Genomic DNA, 16,792 nt, shown 5'->3' on the forward strand with positions numbered 1-16,792 from the left:
TGTTTGAGCTATTAAATGTCAGTAAATGGTGAAAAATGTTGACCAAGATGTCCGAACCTACAAAAAACAAACCAACCAGAGGATTTTAGCACTTTTCTTAAGATGATTTACACCAATCAATCAATTATCACATTAGATGCTGATCAATTTTTTCAATCATTGCAGGTCTAGTGCCTACCATTCTTAACATACATTGAATCTGACACAACCTGTTTTATAATGTTAAAAGCACATTGCTGATAGATCAATGTGCCAACAATGTAGGTTTGTTTTTTTTAGACATACCTGTAAAGCTGAGAGCTGAGAGCCAGCATGATGTAATCTAACCCTAACCCTAACCCTAACCCCAGCAATCAACAGATGAACTGAATAAAACATTTTTTTTAATTCTGAGTCCATCAGAGTTATGGGTTATGTTGTGCAAAGGATGATGATCTTTGTTGGTTTACTTAAGGTTTTACTCCTGTTTTGTTCTGCTGTAGTTCATTTTATTGCATGTTAGTCTGACTTATACTTGATTCTAACATGAAACATGAAATTTGTGAACTTTAGTACTAGGCAGGACAGGTAAAGATGATATGCTTGTGGAAATGCATTTTTACTGGGCAACAGATATGAAATGGTGGCATCCCTTTGTTAACATGAGCTCCAGTGTGTGTGGTCTAAAGAGAACATTTCTCATGGGTTTCCTTCCCTTGCTTGTCATGCTAAACAACTACACCTCAAACAATGTATATACAGTAAAATGTTGTAATAATAATAATAAAAAGAATGTTGTGTAATGCAATAAAACACACTGATTGCATGAGAATTTGAAGTGAGTAAAGAGAAAGTGAAAACAGACAGAGAATTGGTGTTGACTGGGAGTCTGATTGTTAGAGCAGATATCAGGAAGGTGGAGAGAGGGTGTGAAAACAAAGTGAGCGATGACAGGAAGAGATGGAGCAAGACGGAGTGAGAGGAACAGGACAATTATCGAGAGGGAGATTGAACTTGTTGATAAGTTCTACCTTTGACTTGGAGTGAGCTCTTGGTGGACCACAAGTGCAGCTCAGCCAGGCAGAACGCCATCTGATGGAGGAGTGTAACCCGAGTCTGCGGAGGGGACGACAGAGAGAGAGAGAGAAATGAATGAAAGGAGGAGAAAGAGACAAAGCAGACCAAACACAACCACAGATGCGTATCTTGACGAGACGACATAATAGATTGACATAAATAGGCCTAAGGGTCAAACAAAGCAAGCATGTAGGCGCACGTGCTCACACACACATATACGATGTTGTATGACGAACAGGCGGGATGGCTCGACTGTTACCCAGATAAAATCCCAAATATTCTGGGTGCTCAAACTATAACGCAAATGACAGAGCAGGACAGGATAGTGTACCTCCGTGACCTCAGAGCTGATGGAGGACAGTGAAAATACAATTTAATGAAAAGGTCACAGAAGCATGAGTATACTTTCTTGATAGACTTCTTCATATCTTAGTAGAGTCTGATCAATATGTTAGTCAGCTGATGTTGGCCTATCAGATACCTATCAGTATTGCTATATATGTTGTCCAATATGCACCAATATAATAGAGAACAGAGAGACTGCACTCAACCTAAAGATGTCTGTGCATTCTTTGCCTGTCCTTGAATTAGACAAGCTATTCAAAAAAATGAAAATATCAAACTGATTTGGGTATGCAAACCTAATGTTGTGCTTTGGATTTTGTCAAGTGTACAAGAGGAAGCAATTAACAATTAAAAATGTTTTCATTTTTCTCTCTAACTGCGTACCAGGTGTGCATTAGACACTGATATGCAGTTATGCAAAAATATTGTGTTCCCATATTCCCATGTTACCACTATGTTCCCATAGTGGTAACAGTATTAGTAGTCATTGTTGCATTTGTAGTGGTTTTAGTAGTAAACATAGCAATAGTAGTAATTATGAAGTATTTGTTGTACCAGTAACGATAAAGGTTGAGGGCTTTAAAAAACAGTGACAATGGTGATGTAACATAATACTCTTCTGCAGCACCAACTTTCCTTTCCTTTACCTGTTGTACCTGTATTACGAGTAAGCTGGAGTAATAGTAGTGGAAGCACTGCGGGTATGCACGCATATTTTGACCAAAAAACTAATTAAAGACAAAGTGACAGAGAGACAAACTGACACGTACATGAACTCAGGCTGACACTCAGCCAAGGTCACGGGCGGTGATGTTCGTACCGTCATTCACACATCACAAATGTGCAACGACGGACGCACACTTTGGCGCTGACAGCTCAGACAAAGCAGACAGCATTCCTCACATCAGCTAATGAAAATAGGACAGGTCCTCAACATGCGCTGGTTATCTTTGCTTCTTTATTTAAGGTTTTATTCTGCAATCTGTTAACTTATGTTTCTGGAGGGTTGAGCCATTGCTTTCTTCTATCCTGGGTTTCCCCTGTACTTTTGATGGTTTGCTTTTGTATGTTGTTGATGTGTTTGGTACAACTACTTGTGGTGTTTCAGTGATAAAGGAATTTCCTGCTGAGGAATGAATAAAATATTACATACATATGTGCATACAACTACTGTTACTTGAACTACCACTTCTACTAGTTATTACCCTATGCTACAACTATTACCAGCATTAAAATAACTACAACATCACTACTCCTGCCACAACCACTGATATTAATCCAACTACTTCAATTGGTACTATTGCAACTACACCTCTTGCCTCTACTGGCAATACATGTTACTGACAACAAAGATGATGATGTTTGTGTGTTGTCCCAAAAAATTATAAACAGATAAGCAAACATGATGTTTTAATACACTGCTGCGGAACTGCAGCTGCAAATACCATTGCTATATTCATGGTATATTAATACTCATATTACTGTCACTTACTGTAGGCCAAGTTCTGTAAAGTTCTGAGTTTTTATGAGACGGTTTGGTTTTGGGGGATTTGTGTTATCATTTGCAAAACAAAGATTTCTATTTCTTTAAATTTTTTATGAACTGGTCCCTACATGCAATCTGCAGTTATGTTGACACCAGAGATTAAACAGTATGAGACATTTAAGGACTTGGTTAGAATTACATACTACATGGGATGGACTCAGATCAGCATAGCTTAATGTGTGTGAGGAGAGGATGCTCAACACAGGCCAGTGCAGAAACTCTGTAGAGAGTAGCAAAGGTGTAGCAGTATTGCTGTGTCGGCCATTCATTTCTCTATCTGTGCAGCTAATGCTCTCCAGCCTCTCTCTCTTATTTTCTCTCGTTAACGCTGAGAGGGGACTCTCTCTTATCTTTCCCCTCTTGCTCCTCCTGGTGTGTGTGTGTGTGTGTGGTGGGGGGAATCTCATTTTGCCACTCAACCCCCAAAACTACAAGTCCCAACAAAAATACACACAGATAACACCGGGTGCCATGGAAACGCTGGGGCTAGCATGGCATGGCAGCAACGGCGTAACGAGTTTACTGACATAAGAGGATTCTTTCATCCTCTCCTAACCAGCTTTTTTAGAGGAAGTCAGCCCTTTTGGAGGGAAAACCTCATTTCAGCCAGCTTTCATTTAGTTATTGCCAGTCTGGCTCGCCTAAAAGTTCTTGAGACCTTGTTCTGCGAAGCTGTTGGGGTCTCAGGGAGTTTATGGCAGAATAGAAGAAACAAGGGGACTGACAGAGATATAGAAAATGAGAGAGCAAATGGGTGAGCGTGTGTCGGATAAGAACGATATGTGTGTCTGTGAGCTCTGTGGCCACATATGTATCCAGGCAGACAAACCAGAGAGACAGAGGGGGGGAGGGGGGGGGGGGGGGGAGGAGAGAGAGAGAGAATCATAAGAGGACATAGAGTTTGGTCAGGGCGAGGTGTTCTTGGTGTGTACTAAGGTAAATGGTAATGACGTAAAGATGAGTCCATTCACAGTGGGTGTGATTCCTCTATGCGGTCACATCATACACATCAACATGTTTGTCTAACAACCCCCCACTCAACAGTCTTTATATGGCACCTATACACACACACACACACACACAAAGCCAAACATATCACTCAAATACTTCAATCAACTTCAGTGATTCAGAGTGCACTATGAACAATTCCAAAATTGGACATGTAGACTTCAAAGCACTTAACAGTTTGGCTCAGTAGCACATCAGTGACCTGCTCACTGTCTACAATCCAATCAGACCTGTCAGTTCATCACCCGATGTTTCTTTAACAGTACCTGGAATACGTTTCAGATATGGCGAACATGCTTTTACTGTTGTTACTTTGGCCCCATTCTCTTTTGTTGAAATATTAAAAAAATTAAGAAATGTGTTTTATTATTTTACTGGATGTGTGTGTATATTTGTGTACCTCAACCATTTACTTCTTATATACTTGTTAAAACATGTAATAACACCAATTGTATTGCATACGTGGACACATGATAATTGAGAGTCGAAAAGTTCATATGAAGAACTTTATATGAAAATAAAAAGTTGAGTATCACTTTATAAATGTTTTTTAAAAAAGAAGCAGGACTGGTACAGTGACTGCACTCACACACTTTCATGAACAGACACTGGCAGACATTACATACAGTACACACACACACACACACACACACAGCATGCCGCACAGGTCCTGGACAGCTGCCACACTCATTCTGATTTCTGGCTGAGGTTGCTGTGGGTTACCTGCGCCCCTGCAGAGCTTTGTGGGGGTGAACAGCCAGTGTACAGAGAGCTTGGGTGAGGGGTGAGGGTGGTGGAGGGGGGGGTCTAGGTTATTGTACCCTGTCTTTACACTAGTAAAGAGGCTGCTTTAACATCAAAGGAGGGGAGGGAAAACATACGACTCCTCTTTCAAAGACAGTCCACAGGAACCACGACCTTGTCTGCTCTCTGCGTCTCTTTCTCTGCTCCTTTCACTGTCCCCTCTGGGTGGTTACTGTGTGCGAGTGTGTGCATGTGTGCGCAAAGAGGACCAAGAGCAACAGACAGTGTCTTTGTATGAGTACACTTTGATATATGTGTGTGTATGTGTGCCAGAGAGGAAGAGCACTTAGAGTCAGAACTTAAAGTAAATATTTATTTGAGACTGCTTCGCAGAGTGAAAGAGAAAGACAGAAACAATGGAGGCCTTTCTAAAGATATGTGGATTGCAGTCCTGTCACATCTCTCACTCTTTCTGGCTCTCAACAGCTAGAAATCAAATAGACATTTACATATTTAAGCTAACAGAATCTAAACACTGAGCTTTTGTTCTATACGTGCTCGGAGTGTATACGTGTCCGGCTGCAGTGGATTCAGGTGAATATACGGCACAAACAGACTTGAGATCCAGCTGATTGGAATCTGACAGCCTTTCTAACGTTTGGGTCCTCCACATCCTGTTCTCTATACTATATAGTATATAGCATATTAACTCCATCTGACTAATCTGACTAAACACAAAGAGAGTGCACATCTTTGCCGTGGTCTCTAAACTTGTTAATCTAATTTAAAGATTTACTGTGTATCCGAATCAGCATCAAAATATTTGTATTTACTTTTACAATGAAATTATGTACTGATCTGTCACATGACTTTATCTGGTCGCACTTTGATTTAACAGGGTCGTTAAAATTATGGAGGAATTTAACAGACTCTCTGAGAGATTTGATGAGATGATGATGGTGAGAATGAATAAAAAATAGAGATAATAATCGAGTTGGTGGGTGAGAGACATGTCGACACATGACAGGAAGTGTATGATGTGGCAATTTTTTTTACTCTCCTAATAGCTCGTTGGCAGGTTGGCTGGTTGGTTTGATAATTAATTCAAGATGAGCTCAATCTGAGCCAGTTGACATGTTCTTGAGCCAGACACTCAAATCCCCAAACTCTACATGAATGCTTAAAATACCTGAGTTACAGGTTTCTTCTCTTTCAACTCTACCTGTGTGCACTCTAATGCAATAAATCTCATCTTAGTCAAACTTGTTGTTCAGTTTTTGTTGACACTGAATCACATCACTGAAGTGTTGTTTCAAATCCTGTGGTCATTTTTAAAGCTGTTAATAGTGGTGTTGTTACTCGCGATCACATTATATTGAGGGGTGCTCTCATGGTTTATATGTAGGTAAATGGGTGTCAGACAAAAACATTAGCCAAACCTCTTATACGGTAGTTTTTGTTTTGTGTGGATAGGATGCATGCCATGCTAAAATGCAGCTACCATAATCTCAATCTGCCAACACATTCTCTTTGTTGATTTCTTTAAACACATCACATCATATGTGCCAAGAGGGTCCTGAGGTTTCAAGCACCACCATTAAGATGGTTAATTAAGATGGCAGATTTCTGAAATACGTTTGGGGTACTTACAGTAGGAGTATTTATGTTACAACAGATGTGAGGCCATAAACAAATTAACTCACATTTGGTGATTACCTCAGTGTCTGTTAAGGCCTCAGTCCAGATCTGCAATGCTTCACTGCAATGAGGGAGAACGAGAGTGAGAGAGAGACAGAGAGAGATTTCAAGAATCCTTTCTCACAGGTGTGAACTTTTCTTCTCCCCCTCTCGCTCTCTCTCTCTCTCCATCTCTCTCACACACACACAAACACACACGCCAGAGGCACTGCTGTCAGCTGGCGCAGTGGTCCCATCACTGTGAGAAGAGTGATGTGGTAAATTACAGGGTTAAAGAGCTGCCATAGGGTGACTGACACAAGGCCATCACAGCTTTGCCTTGCCCCCCCCCCCCAAATATGAACACACACACACACACACACACACACACACACACACACACACACACACACACACACACTTCTCTCTTCACCTACTTGGCTTTGTGTAAGTTTTTCTGTCAGTTTTTTCCTCCCCTATTCCTTTTCTCTCTATTATTTGCCTCATGTACCTTCACTTATCATCTCTATGCCTACTTGTCCCTCTGCTATTTTTTTTCTCCCCTCCCCTCTTTCTTGTCTCTCATGTTTTTCTCAGGTACCCCCTATTAGAAATGCATTAAGCTTTCTGACCCTGCCTGCAAGCTTTCACTCTCTCTTTCTGGCAATTTTTACTCTCTTCATTCTCTGTCGCCTCTCTCTCAAAAGGACAGTTTGGCTGATTTTCTCTTTCTCTCCTGCAATTTTACTCCACTTTTATATTTTATTGTCTCATCTTTCTCCAAGTACAGTGTTTAAAAATTTTCTGACATTTTTCCCCCCGCAAACTTTATCTCTCGCAGACGCTCTCTCTCAGCTACTGCTTGGTCTTGTTTTGGCTTGTGGAGGAGAAACTTGGTGAACATGAAGAACATACAAAGAGCGACCAGGTAGGTACATCCACACAGAGATAGGTCAGGTAACACTGTGTAATTGTGAGTGTATGAGTGCATATTTTTCCAATCTGGAGGTGCCTCGGAGTTCCTGCCAAGTCTCAATCACAGACCGCACGAACAGATTCAGTAAACACGCTCAGGCACTCAAGTCAGTCCTCCATCCCACACTACTGTCCAATCTCCCAAACTCCTGATATGTGAACTCATACGGTGCACAGGCACGTATGTATGCATGGAAACGCATATACACTATTGTGCAGACTCTCCTATCTTTTAACCTTGTGATACCTGAGGAAATGTACACATGCACACACATTTACATACATATGGAACCATGCACACACTGACTCACTCACACAACCGCTTATCTACACCCCTTGAGGGAGAAGTCCTCTGGCTTTCTAGCGTCCTATCAGGGGCAATGAAAGGACGACAAAATCTGGAAACAAAAGGACATGCCTCTGAAGAAAGAGTGAGGAAATTAGAAGTGGAAAAAAACAGATAAAACAAAGAATCAAAGCTCTGAAATGAGTCTAATGTAACTGAGGGAAAACATCTTCTGTGACCACTGAGAGAGCAGATAAGGCGGGTGTGTGCTGGAGAGGAGACTTGTCGTGCAAACTGACAAACACACAGTGACACATTTTGATTCACCTCGAATACGCTGAAAACCTGATATGTTTGCTTCATTCATGCAAGGCAGGAAGTGCAGGAGAGGACAGATTGAAGGATGCAGGTTGAGGAATGTTTCATACAATTGGTTGGTGTTAGCTCAAGAAAATGGATTCCTATTAAAAATCCTGATAAAACACTCATTGAGCCGCTTCATTTAATGAGACTCAAACAAGACAATTATAAAGACAGAAATCAGTTATATCTAGCATATTTTCAGAACACACATTGGATTTTTGATACTGGAGGCTATTTATGATCACCTACTATTATTTACACTGTTTATTTTATTGTTCAGAGATAACTACTTTACACACTGTCCCAGAAAATTGTTCCTTATGAGTTCGGTGTCCTCCTTGACCTTTCATCTCATACCACTGTCATATCAATATTCCCTTGATCAGGAAAAGTTATGTTAAAGACTTATTTCCTTTGCTGGCCAACAAATAGTTACTTTGACATTCATGATCTTCAGAATATGAATCCTTAAGTTTTCATAAGCCTACACATGAAATATCCAAATGTCAAGGACAGCTTGCAATAACTTATTAGACATACTCAATCTCTGCTTGGATACTGTACTTCAGTTGCCTAATAATCAGATATTTCAATTTCACTCATTCAGCCTGGCATTGTGTTTCCAAATTGATTGAAAAAACGTTTGATGATCTCAGAGTTGTTATTTATCTACATGGAGTTACTGTGATCTCATGAATGAAGGCAGCCTGCTAGCTAAGTAGGAAGATTTCTGAATTCTTAATCCCTCCTACTATGCTCTAATTAGTCAACTGTTTCTCTAACCATGGGACCATCAAATGGGCACCACAAAACCAGACCCATTTGACTTGGGTCAAAAAATGTGAGAAGCAATACAGAGGTCTGGAATCAGGCCACTACTTTAGTCCCACCTCCAGTCAAAAGGTGTAATTTCCCTATAAGTGTGTGTGCTCAGCCTAGGAAATAAATGGTCCAAATATATATGTAGCTTTTGTATTGGTGAGGCTCAAAAATAGCAAAACTGTCACTAAATTGTTCTGTGAAACTGTACTGAGTTATGCACACTGCAGCCTGTAGGGGTCGCTAGTGGGGGGCCTCGCAGTTCCTGTCATGTTCTTGTCACATTTTATTTTCTCCCTCGCTGTCTGTCTGTCTCTTCAGTCACTTTACTTTTGTGGTTTTGTGGAGGACCTCAGGCGCCACAGAACTCGACCCGCTGAGAAGAGAAAAAGAGAGGACCAAGAGACGACTCGGTTCTTCAGAGTGGAAGTGCCACGAGGCCTGGCGGGCGGTGTATACACTGACACATGCACACACACACACACACACACACACACACAAAACTACAGGCAAGTACAGTGTATCGTCTCAACTCAACTGTTCTATTACAAGACAGAAGGTTTGGTGGAGAAGAGTGGAGGGTGGGCAAGGTGGCGCCAGGCAGCAGGCCGAAAACCTTTCATTCACACACTCTCTCTCACACACACACACACACACACACACACACACATACATACACACACACACACACGCACACATACACTTAAGAGAGTCCCACAGGAGCCCATTCAAGCTGTTGGCAGAGGAAGAATAGAGGTGATGGACAGGCTGAACAAAATGAGGTAAAGGTAATACTATTCAAGAGAGGTGACAGGTATAGTCACTCTGTATGCATGTGCATATGTGTGTATGTGTGTATGTGTGTGTACGTCTGTGTGTTTTACAGGACATGTCAATCAGCAGTAAAATGAAGCCGGAGTGACATGACCGCTGGGCAAGTCTCATTGTGGAGTGATGTGAGTATGTGTGTTCGTCTGTGTCTTAGAGTGCGTGTGTGTGTGTGTGTGCAAAAGAAACCAGTAGATCAGTTGAAGTCCCGTTCCAGGTTTGGATGGCGTGTGGAGGTAAAGGGTTGAAAAGTTCAGGCGTCCAGAGTAAAAGAGCACAAATTAGTTTTGTCCTTCACGATGAAAGTCACAACAACAACAAAAAAAGCAAAATAAAAACACTTAAAAATCTTAATGTCTGAAATACTCATAATGTGATCTGACAAGGAAACACAGAGAGTGAGGATCATGACTATTGTGATATATGACAGAACATTTTAAAGACACACATCACAACTTCTTAGCCGCTAAAGTGGCATCTTCAAATTATTTGTTCTATTTAACCATCAGTCCCAAAGATACTCAGTTTACTATCATGTATGGAAAAGAAAACCTTTGCATTATTTGCCAGAATTACGTAATTCTTAAAAGTGGCAGATATCTAAGTTTGAAACCAAAGAGAACATGTACTATGTTTTGAGGGTGTGTGCACATCTTTGTTCTTTTTCTCAGAATCTGCTAATCAAAAGGTGTACTATGTAAGATTTGTCAGTTGGTAGTTGTGAACACACAGCCCCTCCACCCTGGCTCAACTAAACAGAAAGAGAGAGCAAATAAACACACCCACACCTCCGCACGACCCTGCAGGAAGGTGCAACATTGCTGGATTTTGTGTGAATGCGGAGCTTCATCAGGTCCGTTGTGGCCTCTCTGCTCTGCGTGTGTAGCTCAGACCTACTCTTAGTTAAACAGACACACAGACCTGCTGCTCTTTATACATCCATGACACAGAGACAGAGAGCAGAGCGGAGCAGAGGAGAGAGAACCTAGTTACTACATGTCCTGACCTTGCACCCTACGCACTGTTACTGGTTGGGGGCTACATACCTACTTCCCAAAGGGTGACACCAAGAAGTGTCATGAACACAGCAAAATAATAAGAAAATACAGAGGGCAGAGTCTCTGTAGATAAATACACTGCCACAAACTTGGAATTACTTTTGTATGAGCCTAACTCTGCATAGTATACCTTTAAGTGTCTTTTTTGTGCATTTATAGTGAAAAAACATTAGGTGCTCCTGAATTGTACTAATTCCTTGAAATGAGGGATAAATGTCAGTAGCCAAGAAATCGAGAATTTCAAGCATTATCTCACAAGTCTCTGTGTCCACATGTTGGTGTATGCAACAAGAGTGAGTGAGAGAAAGACAGGCGCAGGGAGACGGAGAGATGAGTGGAGGCTCTTCTAAGCAGATGTGTAAACGTCATTAGAGGAGGTAATGGAGGGAGGAAGGTGGGAAATGGGGGCGGGGGGGCTACTCCAGCAGAGGTATTTACCCAACGCCTGGAGCAGAAACACAAACACAGCAGCTGTAATGACTGAGACAGACCGAGAAAAAGACAGAGAAAAAGAGATATTTGGTGGAGAATGTTCAATCAGGTCTTGATTAGGCCAAAAAAAATGTTGGAATAGACAGCAAGAGAAAGAGAGACCTCTGGCCTGATGCCTTCACAATCCCACCCATTAAATGAAGACTACATTTCAGCATTCAGACGGTTGTCTTTCCCCACTGTTCAACTAATAGGCCTAATCCTGGCAAGTGTTTCACTAAAAGCCGAGTGCATCTGCCCTACAGCAACGCCCAAGGGCAGGAAAGGCAATACCGCCAAACCAGCAGCACAATTGCTGGCTGACTTCAAAGAGATTCTCGGGGACTGTGTGGCTCTCCGGTGTCTGTCCCCCGTCACAGCGAAGGTGACGCGTGTCACAATGTCCGTGGTTTTGTTTATGTTGTTGGATTTTCTTCTTTTAAAGCCGTTTGGTACCCTGTTGTTTGCCCCTCACCTTCTGACCACGAACACTAGTATAAACATTAAAACGCACACGCCGACTCACACACACTCACACACATATGATGAAATATTAGTGCACAGATACATGCATAAAAGAGATGGATAAACATGATCATACAAACACAAATACATGTCCATAAAGAAATGTTTAGTACTTTACAGTACATTATATATGTCGATATGACTGATTTAAAGCCTAAAAGGTGTCCATCTATATTTTTATACTCTTATCTATTCCTTCAGATCTTTAATCAGTTTTTCTTTAAGGAAATATAGTCCAAGAAGAAAAACACACTCTCAGTAAAAAGAAGAGCACAATTGTACCTGTGACAGTTTTCACTGTGTCCTATCCAAGTAGCTTTTGGTACCATTTCTTGTCAGTCATTTTTGAATTTGTATCAACAAAAGTACAAATTGGCTAAAATTAACATTTAAATCAATGATTAAAGTAATGGTTTAACCAGTAGCCAATCCTGAGATATGATACCTCACCGGGGTCCCAGTAGTAGACACTGTTTAGTGGAAGCCCGGGTCTTTGCAATAGTGGTGACCACCATGATATAAAATTGATAAATTTGTGGTTTAACTATCAGGTATTACTTCTTATTAGGGCAGTCATTTTTTTCGATATTCAAACATTTTCAAACTATAATTAACCCATAGCACATTTTTTATTTTGTTGTTTGCCATTTCATCCAGCAGTGGGCACTCTAGAAGTGTTGTAGGCTATAGTATGCCCACTCGACCAATCTGTAAATTAAGCGAATGAATGAAGACACAGAGAGCAGCCGCAAAGCAGAGCAGATAATTATGACTCCAAGTCATCTGAAAAGCAATGTCTAGAAATATTTTGGGTTCTACGCCGTGGATGGTAAGGTCACGGTTAAAGATAAGGTCATTATCTTACGCCTCCTCAACAAACCCCGACTGTGTGTGTAAAATAATGTTAATTCGTCTGAGGCACTAATTTAGTGGTTTCGGGATCTGGTATTGCAGATATTCTAATACATTCAAATGAATTGCGTGACATTTGGTATTCGTTCAAACTTGATTTTGTACAAAAGTGACAGCCCCTCCTTCTTATCATGTGTAAACGTAGAGTGCGTCTTTGCTTAGTGAATAAAACAAACACTTTTACTCAGAGGACAAAGATGCTCTTTGGAGTCAAGCACCGTGATGACTGTGAACGAGGCAACACCATGACGAAGACTTACTTACTTCAAAACACATTGCTGTCAGCCAAGTAATATTAACAGCTCTTTATTATATTACCTCCTAACCCAGAGTGCTTTTAACCAAAATCCAACCATAAATTTGCCTTTTTGGTGGATTATCTGTCCGCACATATAGATAATTTTACCTTTTAACACAAAAATGTCCTGTGCATGCACACAGCAACATACAGCTCAGATCAAGCTTTCTCACTACCAGTGTACTCCACCACACATACAAACAGACACACACACACACCTGTCAAGGGCTCAGGGAGACGAGGTCTTTAAAAGTTGTTGTCAGATGCACAGAGCGAGATGGACCCTGGCAAAACGAAAGGTCACGATGAAGGTCCCCTACACTTCTCAGCAGTCTTATTTTCCCGTCACACACTCACACACGCGCTGTCTGTCACCTCCCAGACGAGGCCATGACACCTCGGACACCTCTCAGCGGGCAGTGCCTCCCTCTGTCTCTCTCTCTCTCTGACAGGTTGACATGGCACAGAGTGTTTGCACGTCGATGGCACTCGGACCAAGAGGCTCGTTCTCTTTGCCGTGACCTCAGAGATGGACGCCGGTGTCATATCTCCCCTCTCCCACTGGTGCACTGCGCTTCTGTCTAGAAGTAGAAATAAAAATCCTTTCTGTCGTCTACTATCAGTTGTTATTTCCTTTACCTGGCAGTTGTCTATCATACTTCATCACTGCAGGGTCAATGACATTTTTTGGCCTTTAGTCGAGGCTGTAAGGGCTCTGTCGAGGCTCTTTCTACTAAAATAATCTAAAGATGTAAACTAATTCTACGATGGCAGCTAACTATGATTCTTACTAACCAAATCCTCATCTAAAATGACCAAAAACTACTATCTTAAAAATTGTTTCTTTGTCGAATCAACAGTCAAACATCATAAGCTACTCTGACATTGGTATCGGAAGAAGAAAAACATGCAAATCCTCAAAATCGGAGAAGGACATATATTTGTTTGTTGTTGATATTAGACAGAATTGTCAACTTGAATCAATCAGCTCGACTTGGTGGAGTGAGAGGATTCAAAAGCGCTGTCCCCAGGCAAATATTTGTTATTTTACTTGACAACTACTCATTTATCACAATTGACATTTATTTTCTGTTGATTGACTTATTGACTAATCATCTCGCTGCGAGCCAGTTTTCATGTTACACTCATCATATCTGGTTGAATAATTGGCAGAGGAAATGGCAGTGATGGATTACTAGTAGTTGGATTTTGAAGACCTACATACCAATAAATTAGTGCCGTCCAAATTAACACTTTAATGTTTTACTCTTACATACTGTTCTTATTCTGAGCTGTCACAGTATTTCCTCACATAATTAGTCTCTGTACCAAACTTCTGAACAACAAATCATTCAGTATTTTTTACACCTCTCTGAAGTAAAAATGGGCCAAATTTCAACCCTCAACAGTATGTAAGGGTTAATTTGAAATATTAAAACAGGTTAAAAAATAATGTGAATAACACATGACTGTCTTTCAGAAGCTGTAGCAGACTCACTTTAAAGCTACTAAAACTAAACGACCTAAGACATCCACTGGTACCAACCATGTCAACATAGCTAGTTGGGAAAGGGGACAAATAATGATCCAAAGTTAGGCTAAACTTAGCTGAAGGAATATAGGTCCCTTAGAAGGTTTGCTGCTGTTTAGAAACAAGTTTTGGGTTTCATTCTTAAATTAGAAAGCTAGATAGCTGGTTAGACCCAATAAAGGCTCCATTTCTGTGAGTGTTCCAGGTGTGTGAATGATCAAGAGTTACTGGGATATCGCTTCTGTAAAGACATGCTCCCGTAAATAAAACATTTTAATGCAAATTTCAAAGCTAAAAACTTATTATTAAAATGTTTGGCTTGACCGACAGTTATAGCAGTATCAGTAGCATCTGATCTTTAAGCTGTGCATAAGATCTGACCTTGACCTGATGTGCTTTGTCAGATTATTTAATTAATTTTTTTTTTTTTTTTACAACAGCAATCATGATTTGATGTCTTCCTTGAAGTCACTGCCAGGATAAAGGACTCTGACAGACACAAGTTGTTCTGTGCCAAAATAATTTCCATTTGATTTCCTCTCATCGTTCACATATCTCTCTCTCCATGATTGACAGACAAACCGAATGCCAAATACCATCACAGGAATCTCCAAAACACTAAACACACTGTAAAAAGAAAACAGGATTGACTGCCAACTTCTGAGGAGTTGACATAATAAGTAATAAAACATAACTTCCTCCTATCGTGATGGAGTCTGGTTATTTTGGGGGTCAGAGGAGCTGCTCCTGAGGTTTATAAAGCGTCACAATAAAAGCACAAAAAATAAGACAATTGGGCACAGAAACAAAATGCACACATCTGGCTATTCTCCATCTGTCAAAAGGCCCAAACACCCAGCCTTGCGTGAAAAGAGGCCAGCCCTGCCCAACACTACTCTTCAGAGTACAGTCATATGGTCGGCACCCCATGATACACACACACGCACACACAAAAATGTACACACACTGACATACTCACACTTACACAATGCTTATGTCAGTGTTGTGTTCCGTTCTGCCCCGAAGACGTTACATGTTCACTTCATTTTGAGAGACATGCATAAAAAAGACTCTCTCACATACCACACACACACACACATACACACACACACACACATACACACACGCCGAAAGAAATAAGGGGAAATTCTACAATACTGATTTCTGCTGTTTATTCGAGACAATAGCGGGCCTCTGCCTGTACCGCTGGGTCAAGTCATGTCTTGTCAGACCCTGTATCCTCTTTCCATTGAGCCTGACGGTTACGAGTACCAGAGGGGCCTCCACCGGGCCCCATGTTAAACACAATTCACCCTGCAGTTAGAGCTGTCTGACTTAAAGAGAACCAGCTCATCTTTCACATCAAATGGTCACAAAACCTTTAAAGCCCCAACCCCAAAGCCCACAATTCACACTGAGTTCACATCGTTTAGGTAAATGGTTACTGTTGACTGCAGGAAATGAGACAAACTGCAAAAAAGTGGCTATAAATTACACACTTATACATTAAAACTGACCTATTTAAGATTCTGTCCAACCCATTTCTTATCATCTTCTTGCTGTTAGATGTTTTTTGACCCATCATTGCATATTTGTAGTAAATCAGTGTCAATCATACATAATTAGTCTCAAGCTTGAAAATAATATGTTGTTACATCTGCTGATCAGCTGCTGTAAATGTTACAGATTTCTTACAATGTCAGTGTCTTATACTGTTGCCCATCTTATTGATGCATTCGCTGCCCATCACTTCATCACCAAGTCTGCTGCTGACTGTACAAAATTCAAAGTAAAAAAGTAGAAATCACAACTTAAAATACAGCTGGATTTCCCATTTCACAGTTTTGTTTTTTCCCACCCATACGTCCATCTGTACATTTAGTCGTCTTCATTAGAGGCACTGTGTGACAAGCGATTGAGTGCTGAGCAGTTTGAAACAACAAATCCCATTAAAAAAATAATCTGAGAGGGTAAAAGCCTTTGCTCATGTAGGGGGGAAGAGTGATTTTGACAGATTATGTGAAACTATGAGGCACTGCTGGTTTTAAAGCATATATATGTGCTTTTTTAGTACTTGTCATGCATCACAGACGGAGAAATGTTGTTACAGCACATGTCTGAATCTGTCAATGAATTAGATTGATCATAAAGTAATAAATAGATCTTGTCCAATCCATCTCAATCAAAGCTGTGTGTGCATATGTGTGTGTGCGATGACGATCTGAGATGGCGTAGATTAATTAGTGTGTGGCCCCTATGACAAATTTCCCACCGCTGTTCTCTTTAATGTGAGACAGCGCCCTCACTCATCCTCACACAAATCCCCTCCTCCACAACCACCACCACCACC

At 40.9% G+C, this 16,792-nt stretch overlaps 1 protein-coding gene across 2 annotated transcripts in view; it reads right to left on the reverse strand.

Annotated features, from left to right (window-relative positions):
* Positions 1–13,371, reverse strand: part of wdpcp (WD repeat containing planar cell polarity effector) — a 70,743-nt gene extending 57,372 nt beyond the window's left edge. Inside the window, exons 1-2 of one of the 2 annotated variants that reach the window (XM_053332883.1) lie at positions 13,130–13,371; positions 1,011–1,095 (exon numbers count right to left, since the gene is read on the reverse strand). In XM_053332883.1, coding sequence (XP_053188858.1) covers positions 1,011–1,071 — 61 coding nt within the window. In that variant the 5' untranslated portion in view covers positions 1,072–1,095; positions 13,130–13,371. Of the gene's footprint in view, positions 1–1,010; positions 1,096–11,470; positions 11,597–13,129 lie in introns of those variants that run through there. The other variant, XM_053332884.1, reaches the window with a different exon arrangement.
* Between the last annotated feature and the right edge of the window lie 3,421 nt (positions 13,372–16,792).

Source organism: Scomber japonicus, chromosome 14, assembly GCF_027409825.1.
Source record: "Scomber japonicus isolate fScoJap1 chromosome 14, fScoJap1.pri, whole genome shotgun sequence".
Classification (NCBI taxonomy): domain Eukaryota; kingdom Metazoa; phylum Chordata; class Actinopteri; order Scombriformes; family Scombridae; genus Scomber; species Scomber japonicus.